Consider the following 13,478-nt stretch of genomic DNA (forward strand, 5'->3'; position numbering starts at 1 on the left):
GGGGGGCGGCAGCCGCCGGTGCACCGCTCACTCCCCGGGCGCCACCGCCGCCATCCACGCAGCGGCCCGAGGTCAAAGCCACGGAAGGCATGACCCCCGCCACCGCCACCGCCACCGCACCTGGTTGCCAACCCCTCCTATGATGCTGCACAGTCGACACGTGGCGATAGCCGCGGCCTGCCCTGACAGTCTCCCACCATCTGCCTCCAGGGCTTTCTCTTCCCCTTGGTGGCCGGACTCGTGGACACCGCTCCAATCCCGGCAACCGGCCCTCCCCAGTCCCGCACGAGCGACCCACCTGGGGCAGCCGTCCTTGCCTTGTCGCATCCACGTTGACATGCCCCACCTTCTCATCTGGACTTTTGCAACGCTCAAAAGTCCTGCTTGACCACTAAATTCCCAGAATCCGTCTCAGCTATCTGATCCGCAGAGTGACGAAGATGTAATTCCGGTCCACACGGTAACACCTAGGTTAGTGTTAAATATACAGCAACGAGTGAGCAACACCTAAGGTTAGTGTTAAATATACAGCAACGAGTGAGTAACACCTAAGGTGAGTGTTAAATATACAGCAACGAGTGAGTAACACCTAAGGTTAGTGTTAAATATACAGCAACGACTAAGTAACACCTAAGGTTAGTGTTAAATATACAGCAACGAGTGAGTAACACCTAAGGTTAGTGTTAAATATACAGCAACGAGTGAGAAGAGATGGCTTTAAGGTGTCTCACGAGAGACACCTCCAATCCTCCACAGACCACATGCGTCAATTCGCGGATGCATATCAGACTGATCGTTTGGAACACCCGTCTACCGATAGGGGCAGCGGAGCGTTGGTCCGTCACTAAAACAAAACACAACTCAATAACCCAGTCACCATCACTCAATAACCAGCAGCCCAAAACACAAAAACAAGAGTGCGGTAATTCACACAACGATCCCCACCCACATTGACTCATGCTGCGATGTTTTTGAAGCTGCTGCCAATCTTAAATAAATGTTACATCGCAGATAGCGACCTCTTACCGAGAGTCGCAATTGTGCGTAACTAAAGCATGGGACGTTGGCTTCACGCCATTCGTGTTTGCCGCTTTGAGTTCTCACAGACGATGACAATTCCACACAATCATGTGCCCTGCTAATGGCGGCCGCAGTCCATTGCCTCTGAATGGGAACTGCAAACCATGGTGGTGCTGGTGAGGCACTGCTTGCATACGTTCGTGTGTTAACCTAACCAAGCCTCACCGAGTCTCAAGACTCGTTTTCAGGAGGGTCCTGCCTACCGAGTGTTAGCAGTTGTGGGGCTGACAATCGCAACGCGTCAATCACAATTCGGCAATTTCCGAGTCTTTATTTTATTTTTTTATTTAAACAAGTTTGAAAGACTCCCCATAAGAATTGTGCTTGAAAAGCGATTTTTGAACTTTCACAAGAGCCACACAGGGCGGCCAGACAGCAGCAGTAGGAGCAGCAGGCCCTGTGGCTGGCGGGAGTGGAAGTGTAGTGACATCACGGATGTCACTGTGTAATGCCGGGTCTACAGAGGCACGGCGTGCGATGCATTGACATCGCGGGCACCACGTGGGTGCACTACCGGCCCTAGAGGGGCTCGGTGAGTACTGACTGGCAGTGCTGGATGGCACCACGCTGTGCGTGCAGTGCCGACCCCTACAGGATAGGGTGTGAGAGTGCCCGCCATGGGAATGGGGTTACTAAGGGCTATGGCACTCTGGTTGACCCTGAAGGACACGTGACCGGTTAAGTCTACACAGGGCCCCCAGGCGGGGGCTAGGGGTGGTCACGTGTCAGGGTCGAGATCCTGCTAGAGGATTCTCGAAGGTAATTGTGGCCTAGGGTGGAGCTAGCCCCACCACGGAGGATATAAGCCGGGTCCCCGAGAGGGACCGGCTGCTGTGGTTATCCTGAAGAATCTACGTTCTACGTTCTACGTCCGAGAAGAGTCACCAACACGTGGACCTGGACCCAAGCTGGGGTCCTGTCCGTTGTAGCTACTCCCAGTGTAGTTAGCCTGGCGGTTACGTAGCTAGTTACGGTGTAACTAGTGTAGTTAGCATGGTGGTCACGTAGCTAGTTACGGTGTAATTAGTGTAGTTACCTGGTGGTCACGTAGCAAGTTACGGTGTAATTAGTGTAGTTAGCCTGGTGGTGACGTAGCTAGTTACGGTGTAATTAGTGTAGTTAGCCTGGTGGTTACGTAGCTAGTTACGGTGTAATTAGTGCAGTTAGCCTGGTGGTTATGTAGCTAGTTACGGTGTAATTAGTGTAGTTAGCCTGGTGGTCACGTAGCTAGTTACGGTGTAATTAGTGTAGTTAGCCTGATGGTCACGTAGCTAGTTACGGTGTATCTAGTGTAGTTAGGCTGGTGGTCACGTAGCTAGTTACGGTGTAATTAGTGTAGTTAGGCTGGTGGTCACGTAGCTAGTTACGGTGTAGTTAGTGTAGTTAGCCTGGTGGTTAGGTAGCTAGTTACGGTGTAATTAGTGTAGTCAGCCTGGTAGTGACGTAGCTAGTTACGGTGTAATAAGTGTTGTTAGCCTGGTGGTTATGTAGCTAGTTACGGTGTGATTAGTGTAGTTAGTCTGGTGGTTAAGTAGCTAGTTACGGTGTGATTAGTGCAGTTAGCCTGGTGGTCACGTAGCTAGTTACGGTGTAATTAGTGTGGTCAGCCTGGTGGTGACGTAGCTAGTTACGGTGTAATAAGTGTTGTTAGCCTGGTGGTTACGTAGCTAGTTACGGTGTGATTAGTGTAGTTAGCCTGGTGGTTACGTAGCTAGTTACGATGTAATTAGTGTAGTTAGCCTGGTGGTCATGTAGCTAGTTACGGTGTAATTAGTGCAGTTAGCCTGGTGGTCACGTAGCTAGTTATGGTGTGATTAGTGTAGTTAGCCCGGTGGTCACGTATCTGGTTACGGTGTAATTAGTGTAGTTAGCCTGGTGGTCACGTAGCTAGTTACGGTGTAATTAGTGTAGTTAGCCTGGTGGTTACCTAGCTAGTTACGGTGTAATTAGTGTAGTTAGCCTGGTGGTCACGTAACAAGTTACGGTGTAACTAGTGTAGTTAGCCTGGTGGTCATGTAGCTAGTTACGGTGTAACTAGTGTAGTTAGCCTGGTGGTTACGTAGCTAGTTACAGTGTGATTAGTGTAGTTAGCCTGGTGGTGACGTAGCTAGTTACGGTGTAATTAGTGTAGCTAGCCCGGTGGTCACGTAGCAAGTTACGGTGTAATTAGTGTAGTTAGCCTGGTGGTCACATAGCTAGTTACGGTGTAACTAGTATAGTTAGCCTGGTGGTGACGTAGCTAGTTGCGGTGTAATTAGTGTAGTTAGCCTGGTGGTCACGTAGCTAGTTACGGTGTAATTAGTGTAGTTAGCCTGGTGGTCACGTGGCTAGTTACGATGTAATTAGTGTAGTTAGCCTGGTGGTCACGTAGCAAGTTACGGTGTAATTAGTGTAGTTAGCCTGGTGGTTACGTAGCAAGTTACGGTGTAATTAGTGTAGTTAGCCTGGTGGTCCACCACCATAGGTTGTTATCTGGTGAAAGGGCAGTTACCCCGTGTGGTGGTGTTAATAAATGTGTTGCCTCCAAGGAGTAGGTCTGCAACTCAGTTGAACTCACTACAGAAGGGTGGCATGAAGACCACACAACATCCTGGGCAAGCCCGTAGATGGATACCTCTTCCGCACGTCAAATGACGTTGTTACCTTACGCCTTATTTAAAATGTTTCTGATGGTGGAAACTGTGTTGAGATGCTGTATACTTCTTACGCACGCATGCCTGGTGGTATTGCACGAGGGCACCACCGGCTGGTGACACATTTTTGTGAGTGGGTGAGTCAGTGAGTGGGTGAGTGTGTGAGTGAGTTAATGAGTGGGTGAGTGAGTGGGTAAGTGAGTGAGCGAATGGGTGAATGAGCGGGTGAATGGGTGAGTAGGTGAGAGAGTGAGTGGGTGGGTGCAGCAAGAGCCAGTACTGCTCACTATGTGGAGGTGATATCACGCTGCTGCAGGGCTTGTGTTAGGCTTGACAAAGACAAAGATTCCCCGTATAGCCTTCCAGGACTGTTGGAGCAACTGCTGCTAGCCAGCATCGCACACGAGGGGGTGGGTGTCCAGCACCACGGCCGGCCACCTTTGTGAAAAAGTGTACTTATTGCACAAGGTACTCAAGGTCCAGTTCAGAGCATAACTCTGGTTACAAAGACACACACAGCAATTCACGCACGTTTGCGGTTGTGTCGGATGCTCGGGTACCGGGGAGCGTGGTGTTGTAGGCCGTGATGGAGAAGGAGCCGGAGATGGGCGGGGAGGCGGCCTGTACTCGCTCCACGCGCACCGCGGCCCCCGGCGGCCAGTCCTCGCCACGGAACTCCACCACGCCGGCTTCGACCTGCTCGCTCCTCTGCTCGCACAGCACAGCAGAGATCGCTCCGCAAGTCCACGCACGGCGCCGTGATGGTGAAATGTTGTTACCCTCGCCTGGTATGTAGGAGACCGCGGGTTCGAGCTTGACCCTGACGCCTGTATATTTGGAGTTTGCATGTTCTCCCCATGGTCTCGTTGATTTTTCTGTGCGTGCTCCCGTCTTTCCCCTCCACATTAAAAAAAAACATGCATTTCGAGTATCTGGCTGCTTTATATTTGCGCGCAACAAGCCACTTCGTTGAGTTATCATTTGTGGCAGCCAGGTCGCTTCCGACAAACACCTAACAGTCTCAGTGGGCTTTACCTGGTAAAATAAAAAAGAAGTGAGTCGGCCTGCGAGCGGCCCTTGCGCGTGCCGCACGTACCGTGGCAAAGGCGGCCTCGAGCACCGGCAGGCCGTGCCCGCAGGGCAGGGGCGTGAAAGTCACGGTGAAGGTGCCCGGAGTCGCCGGCTCGGACTGCACGAGCACCGAGGAGAGGGGCGGGGCCGCTCCGCTCACCCGGCGAGCCAGCACGTCTACACAGAGCGGGCCGCTCGCAGGTTGAGCTCACGCAGGGGTGAGGATGCTCAGGGGTGAGGTTTACGAAGGGGTGAGGATGCACATGAGTGAGGGCAAGCAGGGGTGAGAATACGCAGGGGTGAGGATGCGCAGGGGTGAGGATGCGCAGGGGTGAGGTTGCACATGAGTGAGGATCCGCAGGGGTGAGGATGCGCAGGGGTGAGGATGCGCAGGGGTGAGGATGCGCAGGGGTGAGGATGCTCAGGGGTGAGGATGCTCAGGGGTGAGGATCCGCAGGGGTGAGGATGCGCAGGGGTGAGGATGCGCAGGGGTGAGGATGCGCAGGGGTGACGATGCGCAGGGGTGAGGATGTGCAGGGGTGAGGATGCGCAGGGGTGAGCTCGCATAGGGTGAGGGCACGCAGGGGTGAGGACGTGCAGGGGTGAGGAATCGCAGGAGTGAGGAAGCCCAGGTGTGAGGACGCGCAGGGGTAAGATAGCAGACAGCCTCACTCGCACAAAATTCCATGAACACGTGGAGTCCACGTGTATGGGGCCGCGCATATTGTGCCGCACCCACGGATCACATTGGGAATATAAAGTGATGTCACATCCGGTATCAATGCTGTCAGTGATGACAGATGAGAGTTGATATCCGTAAGCAACTACAAAAATAATATAATGTAATAAGCTGAGTTTTCTCTAATAGCGCAATTTGCACGGGCGCTCAAAGAGCTTTACGTGAAGATTAAGTTATGGAGAGAGCCTGCTGTAGAAACGGGTGAGTTTTAAGACGCGATTCAAAAAGTGTAACAGACACAGATTCCCTGACGGACTGAGAAGGAAGGAAATTCCACAATCACGGGACCTGGCAGCAAAAAGCTCTGTCTCCCACAGAACACAGTCCCGGTCTCTGGAATTATAATGAGTACGACACGGATATGGTGATGCTTGAAGGTTTTAAAAAATTGCCTACCGAGTGCTTCAGCGAAACTTTTGCAGCTAAACCTGCAAGCACAGCAGTCGTCTCTCGGTGTCAAAGAGTCCATGAGCCCAGAGCAAACATCTCGCTTTGTCGGTGCCAACTTGAAGTTGGCGTAACTTTAGAGGTTTCAGATTATCTGTGTCGCCGAAAAGGAGCTAATTCTGCAAAAACCGCTTGAAAGGAGCTGGATTATCGAATCGTTCGCTCACAATAGCCACAAAGATACACGTGTTGATGTATGTGTATGTATGTTGAACTTATTTAGCACCGTACGTAGCCAATCATACTAATCGGAGGTGTGGGGGGGAAGGACAACAAACTAAACACAAAAAGCGGTGTTGAAGAAATGAGTCTTCAATCTAGACGATTTAAATGTGCATAGCTCCAGCAGCTTTCTAATATCGGAAGAACATTCCAGACTGCTGCAGAAGTGCATGCGAAAGCACGCGATGCAGTGACCGTCTTTGTTCGATGGCCCAGCCAAAAGGCGCTGCAAGGATGACCGGAGTTCACGTGACGGTTTATGTCCCTTGACGTCTCGTCGTCCGTCACAGAAACGGACGAGTTTTCAATCGAGATTTCAGTCTTACCGATGCGTCGGTAAGACTGAGGTTTTGCTACCTTAGGCGGTACACCGATTGCCGCTTGTGATGGAGAGAGTCTCGACGAGGTGGCACGCGCACTACGCGAGCCGAGCGACGGCGTCGGGTGTCTGCGTCGTTGTCTTTGTCGCAGCGAACCTCACCGGCCGGGCTGCCCGTGGTGGCCACCTGGCCGACATAAACGGCGTCGACGGCGAAGTCGCCCACGCCGCCGCCCTTCTGCAGGCCGAGGCGCCAGACAAGGAACCGGCTCCCCGTAGCGAACCGCTGGTCGGAGCGCAGAAGCGAGAGGAGGTCTACGCACACATACTGCCACCTGCAACGCACGCACACAAAGGCATTGATTCCCCCGTATGGCCTTAACAGACTGTTGGGGCAAGTGCTGTTACCGAGCAACGCCTATGAAGACTGGCACGGTAGGCGAGGGGGTGGGTGACCAGCACCATGCCCGGCCACCTTTGTCTCTCTAATGGCGATGTTTACTACACATCCCACCTAGGGGAGGACACGGACTAGTTCAGATAATTGTCACTGGTGTTGGCCATAAGCGGGAATCGAACTCCAACCGCCGGATTCGTAGCGCAGTTCGCTAACCATTGCACTACCGCTCCCCACACACGCACACACAGACGCACAGACGCACCATAACTGGGGTTACACAATCTCCTGCAGTGGAGTCGCCATCTTCTCCACAATTCTCAGTCAGCTGAGGTCTATCAAAACTGTGCAGTGTGCTGTGGCAAGGTTCAGCATGATACCGGTAGCCAGATCTCGGTACAAATCACTTCCTGCCAGCCGAACACAGTTAAAAGACAATTTCCGGACTATCCTGGTCAACCCGGGACAGATGGCAACCCTAGCTGCAGGCATGTGGCCTGCCCTGCATCGTTCCACAGCCACCATCAGCGTGGCAGGCAGGCCGCATCCTGGGCTTACACCTGACGAGTGGTCCAAGGCCTGTGCCCAACACGGAGGTTCTCCACCCCCTGCTCCCTGCTGCTGCTGCTGCACCAACAGCACCACTGCTCAGAATTAGAATCAGAACATCAGAACCTCAACCGCATGACGCTTACAGCACTGTTCCACGTGCACTTCGTGTGACAAGCACATTTGGGCGCATGCTCCCGTCAGTGTCCCTCGGCTGCGCCCTGCAAGTAGCGGGTATAATGCAAGCAACACGTGGCTGCGGAGACTCTGCTGGCGTCGTTCTGCTGGCGTCGTGACGTCACGGCAACCGGTAAGACCCTGTAACGCGGAGCAAAAACGTCGGACATCGTGTGGAACAAGAGCGCGCCGGACGGACCCCGTACCCGGGGAGCGATGGGAGCGCGAAGTCAAACCACTCGTCGCTGCTCCGGCTCGCGCCGTCCTTGCTCCGCCACGTGAAGGCGAGGCCCAGCTTCGGGGCGATGTTCCCCCACATGGCGACACACAGCTGTATGTGCACATGGTGGCACGCGGCCGCACAGCAGCACACGGCATCACACAGCGGGACAGCGGCACACGGCATCACACAGTGGCACACAGTGGCACGCAGGCGCGACACATAGCAATGCTTTGGTATTCGTTACTGACATGCTCCCATGTGTTAGCAGCGCTGGGCATATTATGTTCTGGTGAGGTTTCAAATCGTTCTATCAGAACTAGAATCATAATCTTTAATTAACTGGAAGAACCCGATAAGCTCTGAAGCTCTATTTAAACGAAACTGTTTTATTCACCAAGTAAAGCCGACTCAGCTATATAGCTCTTTTTCAGAAGCGACCTGGCGACAAATGTATAGCTCAATGAAGTGGCTTATCGTGCGGACATTTATAACACCCCAAATAATCTAAACGTGTGGAGGGAGAAACCGGAGCACCCGGAGAAAAATCTAAGTGACCGAGGGGAGAACAAGCAAACTCCAAATATACAGGCATCATGGTCAGGACCGAACCCATGACCTCCAGCAAACTAGTCGAGGGAGATCACGTCTCGCCACATTTCACAGCTGTCGCAGTGCGGGATCGCTTCTACTTAAATTGAGGCTGGAATCGCGTGACCTCGACAAGAGCCGGCGCGCCGAGTGCGGTGCGACCCTATCCGATGTGTGGGTAGTGTGAGAAAGGTGGAGAGGGAACCAGGGGTCGAGAGGGATCGAGTGAAGAGTCTGGGGTGAAGCCGGTGGTAGCCGTAGGAGGTGCTGCTCTTCCCGGCCGGTGTGATGCGGCACCTGTCTGTGTATGCTGAGCGAGATGTTGCCGTACGGAGTCCCGTCCGGTCTCGCGTCCCCCGCGTTGTAGAGCACCGCCGGGTTCTTGAGGCTGTAGCGCCCGCAGAAGGCCTCCATGTGCAGCGTGCGCTGCCCTCTGTTCTCGCCAGGGACCTGTGGGCAGGGGCAATCAGCTCCCGGTGACAGCACCGCTCACGGGGTTACGCAATCCGCTAATTGTGCTCTCCATGCAAAAACGACCATCAGTGCGGGGGGTTTTTTCCCGCTCAAATGAGCATCATTGAGATGTTGGTGTTCTTTTCCTGACGTTGTGTTCGATCGCGTGAATATAAATGCGTCGTTAAACCCACCACCACAGCCAATTAGTAAGGTTGGTCACATAAAGAAAATTTGCCAATTAGTCACTAGTTCAGTTACTACTTCAGCACACCGGTTGTTGGGGAATGAACCCACAACAATTGTAAATGTTGTGAATCTGTGCTCCACCTGATCTGTGTAATCCAAATTGAGCAATTTCGCTGCTAATTTGCCAAATTGATAAGTGGTGGGCGAATGTTTTGTAATCCTAGCGTAAATGCAGATATCACTGGAGCACATTCTACCGCACGAGGACCCCACGCGCACGACCAGAAAACAAAGAGAAGCCCCATTGCGAAACGTGGATCACGTGCAGCAGCGATACATGGCCTCACAAATGCCTCTCATTGTTAGGAAGGAACAGATTCCTTGTGGACGACCCCACCATCCGGCCACCTGGGTTCGATCGTCGGCACCGTGACCAGGCCCCGTTCAACATGGTCCCGGACCCGCCAAGACATCCTGTGCGTGGCGGAGCCTGCACGGGCGAAGCTTACGGCGATGACCCGAACCTGTGGCCGTAGTGGCACGACGCACGATGTTGTGTGAAAAATAAGAATAGGTTTAAGCCTTTCTGGCAATAAAACAGGTGTTCAAACACTAAATAGATAACTTTTGCAAGGACTAAAGTCTGCATTAACTACACATACTTCTGGTGAACATGGAAACAAACATTCTCTGATAATATATGCATTGTCTTTGAACTGATTGGCCACAACCAGAGAAAGCCTTCTTTATGCCCTAGTCTCACCAGTGTCAGACCAGAGAACATCAAAAGGCAAACAGTACAAAGACAATGCACGTATCAGAGCATTTGGTGTTTGGATATCTTGACACGTGTTCTATTGCCAGAAAGGGTAAAACCTATTTTATTTTTTCATACTTTGATCCTGCCAAAAAAGGTCCCTTGACACGACGCCGTGTCCGTTGACCAAGCCTGACTGGCGCGTGAGGATGACGGGGCCACGCACCGCAAACGATCAAGACGTTTACCTAGCTCGGTGTGAACGCGCACACGCTAAAGCGAAAATGTCCCCAAATAGCCTTTGGACGTTTTGCGCATTGTTGGGAGGCACGCGGCAGAAAGGAACGGCGGCGTGCGGGCGCCTACCGTGGGGCTGGCGGTCTCGTAGTCGCGGAAGAACTTCACCGCGAATGTCTCCGATATCCCGGACACCTCCTGGGGACAGCGGCTGCTGATCACGCCCTCCAGAGCCGCTTGAACCTGCGCACGTGCCGATAAGATGAACCTTGCCTATAAAATCTGTCAGTTCGGCAGCATTGGTACAAGTAGGGCCTGCCTCTGCTGATGAGAAAATTAATGTCAAAGCCCGTCCAGAGCTTGCTTGGGATGAAACAATGCTGCTGAAATTATGCACTTCCAGATGGCCGTGCGATTGATATGTCTGTATGTGGAGAGACAAGCGCATGACGGAGGCGTGGTGTTGACTTAAATATTTTGAAATGTGTCCGTGTCACCTTCTCCGTGCCCCTTTCCCTAATGGGCAACACGTGGTGTGAGCACCGTTAGTCCTTTGTTAGTGCGCGCGTTTGTGCACGTGTGCTGGCACGGGGCGGGTGTAGGCAGGGGACCTGCTCAGGAGTGGCATTGGCGGAGATGGGGGCGGAGAGGCGGCCGTCCCAGCGCAGGGAGAAGGAGGCCATCGAGGCACTGCCCGTTGCTCGCTCCCGCACGCTCACGTTCACCTGGCTGCCCGGCGTCACCTCCCACTGCAGCAGCTCAAAGTCACCTGCCCTCACACCACGCGCATTTCATAATAATCATCATCATCATATTACATCACATCTCAATCACATCACATCTCAACCTTTCAAAGGGGACCCCGAGTGGCAGCTGTCCCTGTGTGGCAAGAGGTGACTCAGCACTGGCCTGCGAATAGGCCTGAGTCTGCCAGTAGGAGGGCGATGGTGGTTGCCGTGCATGATCCCAATTGAGTAGTTTTAGGGTAATCGTTCAAACTTGGCAAATTTGCACGATAAAGTCAGCACACGATGGCCTGCTCTCATTCAAATGACGTCAGGGGATCTAATATGGTGGCTGCACAGAGTGTGGTAGACCGAGTCCTCATCACAGGTGAAGTCATGTTTGTGGGAACAGTGACCATGGTAGTAGTAGTAGTAGCAACAGAAGTGTGATACGGAGGCGAATGACCGCCAGTGAGTGAGTGACTGTAACTGTAGTCACGTGTTCGTTGGGATCATGACAATTCGGCCAGCTAGCTACAGCTTTGGTTTCTCCGGACATGGTTGACATGGCCGGGTACTTGCAAGGGACATAACAAGGACGCAGCTTCCGGTGGGACCAGGGGGTGTGTGTCGCTTCCCAACATCGATGGGGCATGCTACGTGATAGCCCGCTGTGCAAATGCGGGGAGCAAGAGGCCATTGCGCACATCGTCTCTGGCTGTGAAGTCCATCAAGACATCCCGGGCGGACTGGTTTGCCCTGCACGTGCTGGAGGAGGAGGCTGTCACGTGGCTCTGTGGCCATGTGGGCTGACGTCCACGCACACATGTAACATTGACGAACATGTCTTTTTACTTTTTCTTCTATACCTGGCGCTCTAACTATATGACGGTCACGTGTAAAAGCATTCACTAAATAGATAAATACAAATAGTGAGTGACAGGAGAGGATCAGTGAGCAGTGGGTGGTGGTGGTGGTGGTGGGGGGGGTTGGGGGGTGAAGGGTGGATTGGGGTGAGTGGAACCGGGTTGGGCCGACCTCGCTCAGAGGCGAAGGTGACGGTGAAGCGGAGGCCCTCGGGGACATCGGCTCGCTCCACGCTCACGTCGTCGGGCCGCAGCACGGCCGCCAGCGCCGCTCGCACGTCCTCGGCGCGTGCGTCCGCTTGCAGAGCCACTGACGCGCGCCCACAACACGCACATAGAGGTCCCCCGCGTAGCCCACGCAGATTCTGGGGGCAAGTGCCGCTGGCGAACACCTAGGCGGGCCGGCGTGTCGCACGAGGGGAGTTGGTGTGGACGACCACCTTGGTCTCCCCTGAGCCGATGCTTACGCACCGTACCAGGCGGAGTCAACCTCGGGGAAGCCCAGCACCAGTTCAGATACCACCTGCCACTGATGTTGGCCGTGAATGGGAATCAAACTCATAGCCCAGCGCTCTAACCACTACTCTGCCGATTCAAGGTTAATAGTAATAATAATTTCATGTGTGTCTCGCTTTCACCAAGGATCTCAAAGCGCTGCACAGCACACAGCGCTGTACAAGCGCAGCAGACACCCAGCATAAAAAAAATATTATATTTTAATCCATTTACTAAATGAACTAAAAGTTTAATAAGCGGAAGCGTACAAATAGGTTTTAGAGGCAGAGCCACGAGTGTAAATTCCACATTACCATGTGGAGCACTTTGAGATCCTCTTGTTTGAAAGTGAGACGCTATTGAAGATGTATGCAATGTAGCTGATGTTTCGTCTGTGTAATGATGAACTCTGAAAATACTTATTCTGGACTAACGCTGCCAAGCCAGGGACAAAGACAAAGATCCCCATTGAAGCATTAACAAACTTGGGGGGCAAGTGCTGTAAGTGAGCACCTATGAAGGCCGGCACGGCACACGAGATGGTGGGTGGCCAGCACCACGCCCTACCACCTTTGTCTCTTCAGCGGTGATGTTTATACACACCAGGTACTCATTTGAGGTTGAGTCGACTTCTGCAAGGCCCATGACCGGTTCAAACGCTCATCGCCGATGTTGGCCGCGAGTGGAAATCGAACTCAGGTCGCCGAGTACGCTAACCACTGCGCCACCACCCCTCACACGCACGCACACACACAATGGGTAACTGCGCAGCGTGTCTCCCGTGCGCCGCCCCGTGCGACGTGCGGATTCCCGTGTGGCCGTGGCGGCGCCGGCGCTCACTCACCCGTGCGGACCCGGGCGAACGCCAGTCGGAACGTCTGATCCGAGCAGTCGCCCGCCGAGCCCAGGCAGGGGCTGCTCACCGTCAGCTCCTGCACCTCGGCGGACGGCACGCCGGCCCGCCAGCCCACCAGGCTCACCACCTGCACGCGGCGCACAACAACGTAGCTCCGCCTCATTCCTTCCCGTCACGTAACTCCCCACTAGGGCAGCCACCTGTCCGAGTGTGTGCGTGGATGTGTGTGGATGTGTGGGGAGCGGTAGTGTGGCGATTAGCGCGATGCGCTACGAACCCGGCGACCCGAGTTCGATTCCTGCTCACGGCCACCGACACCGGTGACGGTTATCTGAACTGGTCCTGGGCCTCTCCTCGGTCGACTCAGCGTCAAATGAGTACCTGGTCAGGTCTGTCAATCTTGCCACTTGGGAGACAAAGGCGGGCGGGTGTGGTGCTGGCCACCCACCTCCTCG

General features: G+C 53.7%; 1 protein-coding gene across 3 annotated transcripts in view; it reads right to left on the reverse strand.

Annotated features, from left to right (window-relative positions):
* The window catches only part of PKHD1L1 (PKHD1 like 1), a 171,392-nt gene that overhangs the window by 116,120 nt on the left and 41,794 nt on the right, over positions 1–13,478 (reverse strand). For 2 of the 3 annotated variants that reach the window (XM_032954632.2, XM_032954633.2), the window contains exons 17-25: positions 13,012–13,150; positions 11,845–11,982; positions 10,693–10,850; positions 10,211–10,324; positions 8,743–8,895; positions 7,841–7,965; positions 6,674–6,846; positions 4,810–4,961; positions 4,274–4,421 (exon numbers count right to left, since the gene is read on the reverse strand). In XM_032954632.2, coding sequence (XP_032810523.2) covers positions 4,274–4,421; positions 4,810–4,961; positions 6,674–6,846; positions 7,841–7,965; positions 8,743–8,895; positions 10,211–10,324; positions 10,693–10,850; positions 11,845–11,982; positions 13,012–13,150 — 1,300 coding nt within the window. Of the gene's footprint in view, positions 1–4,273; positions 4,422–4,809; positions 4,962–6,673; positions 6,847–7,603; positions 7,805–7,840; positions 7,966–8,742; positions 8,896–10,210; positions 10,325–10,692; positions 10,851–11,844; positions 11,983–13,011; positions 13,151–13,478 lie in introns of those variants that run through there. The other variant, XM_076067198.1, reaches the window with a different exon arrangement.

Source organism: Petromyzon marinus, chromosome 15 (assembly GCF_048934315.1).
Source record: "Petromyzon marinus isolate PM22_M1 ecotype Great Lakes invasive population chromosome 15, UKy_Petmar_22M1.pri1.0, whole genome shotgun sequence".
NCBI classification, from domain to species: Eukaryota; Metazoa; Chordata; class Hyperoartia; order Petromyzontiformes; family Petromyzontidae; genus Petromyzon; species Petromyzon marinus.